This window comes from Trachurus japonicus, chromosome 3 (genome assembly GCF_045865225.1).
Source record: "Trachurus japonicus isolate A0001 chromosome 3, Traja_1.0".
Taxonomy (NCBI): Eukaryota; Metazoa; Chordata; class Actinopteri; order Carangiformes; family Carangidae; genus Trachurus; species Trachurus japonicus.
Genome location: NC_140909.1, coordinates 27,132,175 through 27,145,815, shown reverse-complemented (window position 1 = coordinate 27,145,815; position 13,641 = coordinate 27,132,175). Strand labels below are relative to the sequence as shown.

The 13,641-nt window shown below is 42.1% G+C and overlaps 2 protein-coding genes across 3 annotated transcripts in view; both read left to right on the top strand.

Moving 5' to 3' along the window:
- The window catches only part of neo1a (neogenin 1a), a 228,867-nt gene that overhangs the window by 198,817 nt on the left and 16,409 nt on the right, over positions 1-13,641 (top strand). The gene's annotated exons all lie outside the window — the stretch shown is intronic.
- csnk1g1 (casein kinase 1, gamma 1) overlaps positions 1-13,641 on the top strand; it is a 39,797-nt gene that overhangs the window by 12,293 nt on the left and 13,863 nt on the right. For both annotated transcript variants that reach the window (XM_085768705.1, XM_085768695.1), the window contains exons 5-10: positions 7,481-7,632; positions 10,171-10,405; positions 10,532-10,617; positions 12,120-12,204; positions 12,306-12,454; positions 12,542-12,649. In XM_085768705.1, the coding sequence (XP_085624831.1) occupies positions 7,481-7,632; positions 10,171-10,405; positions 10,532-10,617; positions 12,120-12,204; positions 12,306-12,454; positions 12,542-12,649 (815 nt within the window). The remainder of the gene's footprint in view (positions 1-7,480; positions 7,633-10,170; positions 10,406-10,531; positions 10,618-12,119; positions 12,205-12,305; positions 12,455-12,541; positions 12,650-13,641) is intronic.

Sequence of the window (13,641 nt, the reverse complement as noted above, 5' to 3'; positions counted from 1 at the left end):
GTCCTTTTTTATTTTACTTATGTTCACACAAGAAATAGAAGTTTCTCCTTAACACTGTCTGGGTCATGGTGTTGACCCTGAGTGTCACGCCAATTTTTTACATCTTTTCTTACTCGATCCTCGTGTGTTTTTTGTGGGGTTTTTTTGTGTTTTTTTGGAGCCGTGCCATTAAAACTTTATTATCCAGGATCCTGAATGAAAGACAATACAATAATCACTGCTTCTCAACTTCTCTTCCCTTAACTCTGCTCTCTGGAGATTTTTTGTTTGTCATAAAAGATTAGTCAAGGTCTGCTGACGCATCCCTGTTACAGCAACCACTGACAAGAATCTTGTGAGGATTGAATGACTGCAACAGAGAATTAAATTAAGGGCAGACATTTTTAGTCTTGGTAGGAGAGGATATGGGTGGGAACTCTAGAAACAATGGAACAATAGAAAAAAAATTAGTTTCATGCTGTTCATTGCTCTTTGGTAAAATTAGTAAAATAATAATGTACACACATAGTGGTGTTTGTGACGGGGATATATCTGAACCCAGATCAGTTTGATCATGACAGCTGTGACTTTATCAACCAAAGGTGTTTTTTTCCCACAATACAGTGATGTGACAGTGTCACCGTTCAGCAGGTCTCAGGTCACAGTTGGCGCAGAGAATGAAAGCCATGTGTTTGTGATGTACGGTCCTTGACGTGCTCTTTGAAGCTCCACGTATAAGATAACCAGACCGGGACTATAATGGCTATTGTTTTGCAAAAGGCAAGGGCTGGAAAAGGCCAACTGTGCGGAAACTCATTAAATATTTAGATAGTGGGTCTGCCTCTCTTAGTACTAACCTGCCTCTGTTCTCTCCTCCAGATGGGATAATGTGACCTCATTTTCTTCTTGGCTGTGTGCTGTGCCACATTCCTCTCAGCCAATGTGGTTGTCACAGTATCTGCGCGACAGAGTCTTTATGAATTATGTGGTTTGACTCAGATGCTCAATCAGGTGTTGTTATCTGATGCATAACCAACCGTCACTGGATATTAATGAGGATGATTCAATTAGGAGTCAAGCATCCCCTTCTGAGCGTGACGAGAGAACGTTTGAGTCGTTTCTGCGTTCCTCTCTAAGACGGCAGACGTTACCGTGGCGAGGACAAAGATGTTGTTTTTTTTAAGAGCAAGAGGGTTTGTTCAGGGATGGGTGGATCCTATTGAGCTATTAAAGGTATTGGCCGCCAGTCTTCCTCATGAAACACTACACCAGCTCTTTAACCATCTCAGTCCCAGGGAGGAAATATTTCCAGCAGTGGCAGACTCGCTTGATTTTTACAGACATGTAAGGGAAGGGCCAGAGGTCTTGTCCTGGATGTGCGTTTTCTCTGGTGTCAAAGCATGAATCATAGGAAAGAATAAGAATAGAACTTAGAGAGCAACGTTTCAGGCGACTTCATGAAATTTTTACTACCTGCAGTTTACACAAGTCTCACTGGTCAAATAAAAAAAAAAACAGCAACAAACACACAACTGTCGAGTTGTGTTAAGCATCACATCAGTGAAAAATGGACTGATAATGTTGACGTCACTCTGTCCACACGCGTTTCACAGTTCTGTTTGGTTAGTGTCTTTAATTCAAAACAAGTGAAACTATCTCAGAATTGACAGCAAGTGCTGCATGATGACTAGACCATCCTCTGTATTTGTGGCCACAGTCACACCACCATGACTAAACAGTATGTCACCTTTATTACTGCTGAACATGATCAGGCATTGTGGTTTGACAGAGTTGATGTCATGCTCTTGATTGGATTATTAATAATTCAGTTTTTCAGCATTTTAACAAAAGAAAAAAATCTTTCTGTAAATGTCCAAACCATCCAAAAATACCCCTGTGTCCACTGTGCATCAGTGTTGCGGAACAGTTACAAATGTTGATTTCTTTTCTTCAGAAAACAACGTTCATAGCTGCTCTCAGACTTTGTTTCATTAACTTTATTGCATCAGCTTCATCACTCATGTGGGCACCTATGAATTTTCCGTTCTTTGCCAAAATTATTGTGGCATATTATTATTATTTTCTAACAATAAACACTAATGGCTGCAAAATAATATAATAAATTGGTAAAGTAAAAAATCCAACAAGTGATGACATGGACAGAGCAGGGTTAGCCAAAGCAGCATCTGAACTACAGGATTTATGTCTTCATGTTAATTTGAGTGTAGAGCTTAAGCAACCAATCACAGGCTGGAAAGAGGGCAGGCAGCCAATCAAAAGTGGATCAGCACAGAGCACAAAACTTCATGTCAGAGCTGGCCCTACTCCACATGAGACATAAAATATTGTGCAGAACCAGCACGAGGAGCCGGTCTCTCTCCTCAGGCTACGTTTCTCCCTCTGGTCCAACCCACAGTTTTTGCAGTGAAACACACCTGTCATAAATTTTACAATGCGTAAATCCATCTTTCCACCAATCTTAAAATTGCTTATACTGGAGCAGTGCAACCCACTGCAGCACACTGGGTGAATAATGGGGTACACTCTGCACTGGTCTAACACATACACACGCGCACTGATAGAACTTCGCACTCACACCTACTGCCAGTTTAAAGTCACGAATTCACATGACCTGTGTTGCTTTGGACTGTGGGAGGAAACCCACACAAGCACGAGGAGAACATGCAGACTCCACATGGAGAGGTAGCACATAATAAACCTGACTTCACTTCTGTGACAACTTCCCCTTGACGATGACTTTTTTCCATAGATATTGATATACATACCTACGTGCTGTGGTCGTTTGGAGAAGCATCCATTTCTTATCTTTCCTGAATGTATTCGAAAATAGAGGACGACTGAATACATGATTATTCCATAGTGTGGTGAATGTGCAGGTCACAACTTCTCCATTAGAGTGTTTTGGAGTTTAAAGGTGATGAACCCACTACCCCTATGACTATAGGGATTATGGCAATGTGAATTTGCCAAAATGTTGAACTATCCCTTTAAAGGCAGGTATAATATCGATAGTTATTACAGGAGCAGGAAAAAGCTGATAGTTGACTAATTGGCTGTCTGATACCCCACAAAAACAGCACATTACGAGTTGATGGTCCTGACAGCTCAGTCACCCAGCACATCATCACAATAACCCAGTTTGTCCCCGGTTGAAAAGACCATGACAACACAAGCAGCTCATCTGTAGAAAGCTCCACTTCCAGGATGGAGGCAGTTTGTTTTGTATTTATTTTAGCGGCCAGCGTTAATGTGAAGCCCTGTTAAAATCTAAATGATGTCAGGTACACAGTGATGTTACCCTGAGATGATGCAGCCTTTGCTCATGCTAAACCTGCCTAGGCTGAGCAATCTGCCCCTCTGTTTGTCTTTGAAGACCCTCTTCACATGTTTCAAAACCAACAGAGAGACAGATTGTGCAGGTTTAACATGAGCAAAAGCTGTGCAAACCGGAGTAAATCTGGACCCTTGTCTCATGCTAAATTCACCTTTAAAGTTGGTTTTTAAAAAATTTTCCCGGGGGAGCATGCCCCCGGACCCCCCTAGGGGGTCAGTATCTTGTCACCTTTTTTACCCCTGATGAGTTTGCACCCCTGCTCTGCTGATAATGTTTATTACACGTCTTATAGGCGCCAGTCAACCTCTAATTTGTAATTTTTTTTTTCTGAGCATAGCGGTGGTGCTGTGGCTTATCGTGGCATTGATATTAAATGTTTTACATGGCAGTATAAAATAGTTGAACAAAATATTTTCTGAAAAAAAAAAAAAAAAAATCAAATGTGAAAGTGGATTTCTACAGTCTTTTTTTGTAGCAGTGAACGATAAATTATTAATAACAGAATAACTACTAGCAGATGGTCAAAATAAAACATCCAAGCTCAGGACTGGTCTCCGCTCACAGTTTTTCAGAGTCCAGACGAAGATCTGGTGTTTGACAGCTGCTTGAAGAATTGCACACACACAGAAAATAGCGTGCACAGAGATTTGGGTGGTTGCCTCTAAGTCAGGCTCAGAAGCAAGTCACATTCATTCATCACACATTCAGCCTGTTAGCCGTTTGTTATAAATGACTGCAGCCAGTTCCTCATTAGATCAGAGTAATGCATGGGTAAATGTCTTCTTTGATCTTTGTACTGTAGATGAGCAGTTTTATTCAGAGTTTGTGAGAGATGATACACCTGTGAGTGAAACCTCATGTTATTGTGATTTTTATATTCAGGTATAACAGGTAAGTTACACTGCATATCTCCAAAATCAGGCAGGTTTACAGGATGCCAATTGCCTATGGCAATTGCCTATGAGAACCGCTGTCAAAAAGGAAAAAAAGCTTCGAAGCTTCAATTTTTTTGGGTCAGCCCTAATTATGATATAGTGTGTGTGTATATATATATATATATATATATATATATATATATATATATATATATTATATACAGTATGGAATAGTATTCAGATTTTGCCAATAAACCTTGACAAATATTACACACTGTCCCTTTAAACAAAGGTTTATACATATTAAGAGAGCAGCTTTTTTTTTTTTTTTTTACAACTTTATTTATATTTTCTAAACAGGCATGTGAGTACATGTACTGTACATAGTGGCCTGTTTACACAATGGCCCACACTCCCCTTCCCATCCAGGTCCATACAAATAGATAAGAGAGAAAAACTGAAAGGACAACAAAGATGGAGATGAATGGAGATAACCCATCTTGATCTGTGCATATTCATAAATGAACCAGTGTATTGATGACAGATGACAACAACAAGTTATTCAAATGGCAATTGGCAAATAATGGAGGCCATTTACCCTCCAACTGAACAGGACAAGTCGATGGGCAACAAGGGAGGCAAAAAGCCCTCTTCTGATTGGACTACCCTGAAAATAGCAGTGAGGGAGTTGAGTTTTAACATTGTCGGGATGAAAACCACTCAAATGTTTTAGTCCAGAAAATGTTCAGGGATTGACAGGAGCAGAATATAAGTTTATTTAAGAGTGCTACATGCTCCACTTGTTCACAGCACTGTGCAACACAACATATAGGCACTGAGCTGGTTTTCAAGCAAATTGGAGGAAAGTAGTCGAAAAGTGGTACCCACGAAATTGTTGTCTGACATGGTGATTCGAGTCCTCCCGTATGCTCGGCTCGGGGTGTACTCTGTCTGCAGCAGAGGACACGCAGACTCGATCTCTTATGAGGATTGTTTTGCCGTAGATAATGATGGCTCTGCCTTCCCCCGCTTCCCTCTGCTTGTAAAAAGCTTGTTTTCAATTGTACGACCGTTTATCCAATTATTTACAGCAGATCTCCAATCTGACACATTTTTAGGCCTCCCACAGGCGCCCGGGGTTTCAGGGCACTCATTCCTATGGTACAGTTAGCAACCCACAGAAGTGCATAATGGTGTCCAGAAACGCAGGATGGAGCACAGCATGACTCCTACAAGCCCATATGCTAGCTGACAGCATTTGTGCCACCTTCCTCGCTGCAGTGTATTTCCCATTACCCAGCTGGCAAGTCAAATTTCTTTAGCAGTATGTTCAATATTCAGGATTAGTACTATGATATTTTTTTTATATGATCAGCCTCTGCTTAAATTACCTGAAAGAATAATGCATCTATGATGGAAATGTTGATCCTTCTCTAAACACACTCACGACTCCTGAGACTGCATATAAACATGATGTAAAAATACATTAAGGTGGAACCAGGAGCCTGCTCTGATCAATATTTTTATGATAGAAATGTATCAAATGACTGTATAATGGGAACGGTGTTACTCACAGAGACAAACCAACATAATAGTATCTATGTGCAGTTCCCCTCAGCTCAATGAGTGTTCCACCGTCATCTCGTTGTTGCGCTTTCACAGCCGGCAACTGAACTGTTATGATTCACTCTCGCCATGTTCATTGACTTGTTTTCCAGAGCAGCAGGCAGCTGTTTTCAATAAAACAAAAAAAAACTCTGATAAATCCACTGTTCACAACTTCCCCAGCAGCACAGACTGACAGACTATAGACGGTTAGTGTGTAGTTGGTGAACATAGAGGAGCAGTGATGGATTCAGCCTGGCTTTTTCCTCAAGATGGATAGAAAAACTTCCTAGTAAATATAGGACTTGGATTTGACTCACTGCAGCGGTATTATAAGATGAGAATAGATCCATATTGTGTTTACAGCTTGTCACACTGTTCATCACACTGTTCCTGTTTCCCAAGGAGTTTTTTCTAGTTGCTGGAGTCTGCAGATGCTCAGAATGAAGGGACCGACTGTAGCAGGGACATGAAAAGAAATCAGGGCATCCCTACTTTTTTTGTAACTTCCAGGCAATTATATATTTCCAAGGACTGAGCACAGCTTAAGCAGTCTGATAAAGCAAGGTCTGTATGATTGAAGCGCCGGCATTTTCTTTGAAGTCTTTTCTCGAGGAGACCTTTTTTAACAGCACTGTGGCTAGCAGTAAGCAGGGGCAAGCTCTGAGTCACGCTTCCCTGAGGGCACTTAAAAAGTTTGACCTGATTTCTCTCTCTTTGAAACCAAAGTTCAGGATTTGGTCAGGAGGACAACAAAGGATATACAGATATAACCAATTACAATTGATTCTAAATGAACAGCAGGGGTTATGGTGTCGGAGTGGAGGCCTTTTGTTATGATCTTGGAAATCCCTAGTGTGTGCTTATTAGGTAAAAAATTAACCCGATTCACACCCTGCATACTCTTGTATTAAGCTCACACAAGTTCAACATTACAAGCTATTATTCAGCATTACCAATAACCCATATGAAGGAGTGCAGGGGTCAGAGACTCAGCCCCGCCATTAGTCTGAACTCACAACAGTAAAATGCACGATGACAAGAAGTAAAACAAGAGCCAAGGTGACAGATGGAAGGGATTTTAGAGCAATTAGAGAGAGTAGAGCAGAGAGAGGATGTGATTCAGTGGGGAGGTTGTGATGTGAGGCGGTGAATAGATTAGTTTCCAGCCTGCTGCAGAGGAGTGACACAGTTGTATTTGCAGGCCCTGTGTTGTATTTTACTTTGAGGTTAATGTTTTACCTCCCCAGCTTGCCTCGCTCTCTGTCCTTGGTAACCTCCCGGTGCCCCTCCTCCACTCGGCTGTGGCCTCTTGTGGTCGGTTACCTTGGACCCAACTTAGAAATATCATTAGTCAAGGGAGACGGCAATAATAAACACTTATGCCACCCAAACGCTCTCTGAACTCCCACTGGTATATACAACTGAAAAAGCCCTGGAGCCACAGTCCTCTCTCTCTCTTTGTATCTAATAATTAGTTTTTATACTAGCTTTTATACTAGCTTTTCCTCCTTGCAGTTTGCTATTAACTGTGTAAGCTGTGAACAGTCATCTTGTCTCTCTTTGATGTAAATGCACAGGTAAACAAAAAAAGACTTGGGATGACTCACAGTGCAGGGATTTAGGTCTCATTTCTTTCTTCCTGTGTGTGTTTTTCTGTTTTTAGCAGAGGGAGTGCCCCAGGTGTTTTACTTTGGGCCCTGTGGGAAATACAATGCCATGGTTCTGGAGCTGCTGGGCCCGAGTCTAGAGGATCTCTTTGACCTTTGTGACAGGACCTTTTCACTGAAGACTGTCTTAATGATCGCAATTCAGCTGGTGAGTACAGAGCACGACACAACACAATGTTTTGAACTTTTTGATGTTTTAACTTTATTATATGGTAACTCTAAGGGACAGTTCAACATTTTGGCAAATTGGCCCATTGCCATAATCCCTATAGTGTTAGGAGTAGGTATGTTACCTTTAATTGTCAGTGCAGGCTATTTTTAGTTCAGTTTACTTTAGTTTAGTAAATTCATGTAAAACTGCTGATGTGCATTCCCGTCGGGGGCAGTTTTTCGGCAAGTAGTCTCTGCATATTGCCTCGAAAACAACTCTGTCTCGTAACGTTCAATCTCATAGAGTGCTGATCCTCCATAGCGTAGCTCTGAGCAGCTCACGGCTCTGCTCTGCCATTCCAAACAGCTTGCACCAACAATTAAAGGAAACAAACCTACTCTGAAGACTACAGGGTTTATGGGAATGAGCCAATTTGCCAAAAATTTTGAACTATCCCTTTAATGATTCAAAGCAGAGTCCTGCACGGGTCCAATTTTGGAAACTCGTGCCCGCCCCACCCGTCGATAAAGAGACCCGTTACCTGAACCGTTACCCGCGCCACTAACAACAACAATATCCTCCTGGTCTTGGAGGAGACCGAACTTCTCCCAAACATCTGATTTAGCCCTTGGGGATTTATTTTGGACCAATTTGGACTTTACCTAATCCATAATCTCCTGTGTCTACTGACACAGCAACTCAGTCAGTGACATTGTCTGTTTCGTGTCTGCTTTTCAAAGTAGAATAGTTACCTGCCCGGCCCGCATTACTTTCAGTTCCGCCCGTACCCATACCTGTTAATTTATAAAAGTATAATTTTTACCTGCGGGTACCTGACCCATTGCAGGACTCTGATTCAAAGTGTTTTACACAGAGGAATTATAACAGCAATTAAAATACATCATAGAACATGAGGAAATGAAAAACACTGACACAAAAAACATTTTTAATTTATCATCTTCTTGTGTAAGACTGAAATGTGGTGTATTTCTAAATCGATGTGTGGAAAATCAATCGGGCTTCAGACCTAAAGACCAAGTACATGACTATAAACTGCACTTCAGGTAAAATCAGCACAGCATCATCCCTATAGATGCAACAACATGATCTTTACTCAGCACTGATGCGAGCCTCTGTCACGATGCAGAGGAGCCATTAGACTTTAATCAGCTGACAGCTGAGCAAAACAGATTTGGATGAAAGCTGGTGAGTCAACCTACAGCTAAGAATGATCTAATTGTCAAATTGTTTTCACGGCCAAGATGGAGGATGTGATTCTTTTGATATCGTAGCTGAATAGCTGAAGCAAAAAAAAAAATCAACATTTAAGGAGAGCTTCTGAAATAGAAGATATGATGTGGGACATAATAAAAAAAAACAAGCCTGTCTCACAGAAAAGCCCTGGTGTTGCTGGAAACAAAGTGTAGTGTAAAATTAGTTGGATGATCTGTAATGCTGTTTTATAGCGTTTGCATGAATACAAAACAGGCCATGTGCAGGTGGAAAGGTTGGAGTACCAGTGCAGAGAATTCTGTTACCCTGCCTGCAAAATAGCACTGTGTCATTGTACTGTACATGTAGCCTACCACTGGGAGCTGTTGAAAGCAGCAAAGCCATCACCGAATCTCATTAGGTTTAAGCAGTTCAGAGGGCACTTTGGCCCGCTCTCCTTCAGGCGCCTGAGACATCTCAGAAATTTCCAACACTTAATTTTGTCAGCACTAAACCTGCAGCGCTCTTGTAAAGCAGACAGCTCCTGCAGATTAGTCAAGAAACATACAGAACACAGCACAACGTAGGCAGGTTGTGTCAGAGCAGAGACACCGGCATCTCTGCCATCTTTTCTTTGTCGTTTTCACAAGAGATGCCACAACATCAGTGGTTCCACTGGTGAAAATAAAAAGTATCTAAACCAGTGGTTCCCAAAGTGGTGGCACAAGTGGTGGCACAGGGGGTGGTGAGATGATTTTCAGAAATCAAATCAAATTTTAAACTATTGGAAAATGGCATATTTTAGCCATAATTATAACAAAAGATTAAGTTTGGTAATTACCCCGTTAATAATAATTATTAATTAATTAATTATAATAATTACTGCACCCGAACTCCTGCTCTAAAAAGATGTTTTATAGAATTAGACCCAAACTTAAAAAGAAAAGGCCTATGAAGTAGGCTAATTGTAAAATCACTATACTGATAAATAATGAAAAAAAAAAAAACATGTTCTGATAATAGCAGGAATTTCATAGCATGATGTGTTTTTGATTTTATGAATTGTGTCTTCAAACCTCTCATTATGCCTTTTAAAGAGACCTCCCTCCATTAAAGTATTGCACTGCCGTAAAGTGAAAGGATGTTGCAGAAGCAGAATGACATCCTGACTAGTGTGGGTCACTGGATCCTTCAATGACCTCTTTCAGTAAATGTTATTAAATTTGACCAAGCTCAATAGACACAATACAACCATTTAAAGAGGCTGCAAAGCTCTTATCAGGACTAGTAAACTGATGACTCTACTGTTTTTTGTCTTGCCAGATTTCTCGAATGGAGTACGTGCACTCGAAAAACCTCATCTATAGAGATGTAAAACCTGAAAACTTTCTCATTGGACGGCAAGGGAATAAAAAGGAACACATCATCCACATCATTGACTTTGGCCTGGCCAAAGAGTACATTGACCCTGAGACCAAAAAACACATTCCATACCGGGAACATAAGAGTCTGACTGGCACTGCCCGATATATGTCCATCAATACACATTTAGGCAAAGGTACGTTTCACCTATTGCTCTGTGTTGTGCTGTAGTGTTTTTAAGTGTTTATTGCAGTATGTAAAGCAAGTTTGCATTTCATTGTTGAAGTTTCTCAGTAAAATGTTGTCAAATCTATTCATACAGAGCAAAGTCGGCGAGATGACCTGGAGGCCTTAGGCCACATGTTCATGTATTTCCTTCGTGGGAGTCTCCCTTGGCAAGGACTCAAGGTAGGAGAAGCACATGGAGGGGCTCCAAAACCTGTTATCCCATGTAAAAAAACAAACAAAAAAAACATCATTCTAAACTAATGGTGCTTTTCCACTAGTGAGGTACAGCATGGCAAGGCACGGCTCTACACGTTTTTTTTTTTTTTTTGCTTTTCCACTAGCCCCTAGTACTTGGTACATTTTTGGTAATACGTCAGCCCCGGTTCCAAGCGAGCCGAAGCGATACTGAAACATGACGTTAACCAACTGCCTTCCACTGATTGGCCAAAGCATCATCACTGGAAGAGTGTTCTTTCATGTGACCACGCTGTGGTCCGTGATGGAGGTGCAGACGACGAGTGAGTCTGGAGCTGACGAGAGGATTGAAAAAAGAGAGCGAGACGACGCAGCCATAGCCACCGTGGTATGACGGCCCCGCCCCTGCTGAGAAGGGACTCTGAAGAACTCAGCACCTAAACCGAGCCGTGCCGAGCCGTGCAGTGACTGTGTAGTGGAAAAGCACCATAAGAGGAATGAGAAGCATCAGTAGAAATTTAAAATGAACCGTCTCTCACCAGTCAAAACTTGAATTTCCCTTTTATGCCCTGTACACACTGTGCGATTTTGGCCGTCGCAGACGAAAGACGACCATCGTAGGAGAATCGTGGCGAAATCGTACTGTGAGACAGGTTCTAGGACGGCCGGCGTCGGCGTCTTGCGACCAAAGACAACCTGCGATTAAAACTGCTACGACCTACGTCTACTAATCAGCTGATGGACGTCTATCAGTTTTACTATGGTGGCGCAGATGATAAGGATGAGAAATGATTTTCGAGTAAATAGTCATTCAATTTAAAAAAAACGTAGGTATATGTAGTTTATATCATCTTGTCTGGAAAAGTGTAAATGTTCCCTTTTGCTGTCGCAGAAGGAGGAGGAGCATGAGGACTCATACAGCCATCAGAAAAGTTGTGTGTGAATTTAAACTATGTCAAAAAAAAAAAAGAAACTCAAGGTGCGCACTGTGATGAGAAGCGGCAGCCTACCGGAGAATATTGACGTGTTTACGCCGGGAGACGTGACTTGGTCCTCATTTAGAAGTGCTCTCATTACGTGACGATACCACTGTGATGTTCTCCGGTACCAATACAGGTCGTGATTTCATTTTTAAATAACGGACAGCGATTAACAACAACTGACGGTAGCTACTGCTCCTCTGGTGCCGGTGACAGACAAATGTGTGTGTGTCTGTGTGTGAAAGGGAGGGGGGGAGGGGGGGGGGTGACCTGCGATTCAGTAGAACGATCATCGTACAGTCTGCACAAGTCAAACTTGACGTCGTACCAAAGATGATTAGATCCATGTCGCACAGTGTGTCATGCAATAGTCTTGTAAGACTGCTAAAATCGCACAGTGTATAGAGGCCATTAACCAGTTTGTATTAAATAATAGGATCATGTGTGACAAATGCTTCCTAGACATCAGAAATGGTTGATATGTTCAATGTCTTGGCTCTGCTGCAGGCCGACACGTTGAAAGAACGATACCAGAAGATTGGAGACACAAAACGAAACACTCCCATCGAGGTCCTCTGTGAGAACTTCCCAGGTACTGTACGCCGAAGACAGCTGTAGTTTGTACGTGGATGTGGCCGTAAAGCTTCTAACCACATTAGAGACTAAATCATATTTATTCTTTGATTACCTCAGAGGAGATGGCCACCTACCTGCGATACGTGAGGCGGCTGGACTTCTTTGAAAAGCCTGACTACGAATACCTGAGGACCCTGTTCACCGAGCTGTTTGAGCGAAAAGGATACACCTTTGACTACACCTACGACTGGGTTGGCAGACAGATAGTAAGTCGACCGTGAAGCCGCTGGACGAACCTTTCAGCAGGTCGCGCCCCTGCACAGCTTTTAACTGAGTGTCATTTCCCCCCTCAGCCCACACCAGTGGGGTCTGTCCATATAGACTCCGGAGCGTCTGCGGTCACGAGAGAGAGCCACCCTCATAGAGACCGGCCCTCGCAGCACCCACCAATCAGAAATCAGGTACACCAGGGTTTGTTTGTAGTGGTGGATGTGTGTGTATGTTTTGTTCCAGGGGAAGCAACCCATGCTTTTAAACCTGAACTATATACCTTATATACGTACATAAACATATGTGAGGGCCACACATGAGCACCGGCCCCCTGATGGTGACATGCACAATGACAGGTGTAAGACAACATCCTTAAAGGTACATTGTGTAAGTTCTCCTGTTATCTATTCACGAAAATCGATTATTTCATTCAAAAGTCTGTTTTTCATTAATCAGTAATCCCCCCCCATCAACGAACTGAAGTGTTCCGGTAAGCTCTGAATTAGCCGTTCATATCATTCATATCTACATGGAGCGGGTAAGCTCGGTGCTGGCTGCCATGTGGTGTCGCCATGTTTTTACGTTAAGTGGCGGAGACACACCGGAGCTGTCGGCTCAGGTCGAGGTGGCGTCTGTGAAAAGTCACCGCGGTAACGCAGTGAGGACTGTGAGGACGCAGCATTCAGGTGCAGTCGGAAAGACGGCCGTCGGTAACAAACCAGATGTAATTTTAGTCACAGAAGTCAAGAGAAAGCCAGTAAAACGTGGGTCAGGTAAACAATACCACATCGCCATGACAACATATTGTCACATGTATTGTTTTGCCTCGTGCTGACGGACCACTTGTTTACAAAGAGGCTTGTTTAAGCTGTTACCTGCAGCAGCTGTTGTCCATCTGGCATCTAACTGATTTCACGTGAATGCAGCATGAAAAATACGACTGAGTTGCTTGCGATATACAACCGCAACGCTAGATGGGAGTAATTCTTACACAATATACCTTTAACAGCCCAAATATTGTTATTTTTCAGGGTCTTATCATTATTTCTGCTTATAGTGTAAGTTTTAGGCACTTAGTTATTTAAGAAGGAAGGAATTAATTAATAAATCCCAGTCATCGCTACATTAAAGGGATATTCCAGCGTAAATTTAACCCATGGTCCAACGCACCGTAACACTGAGT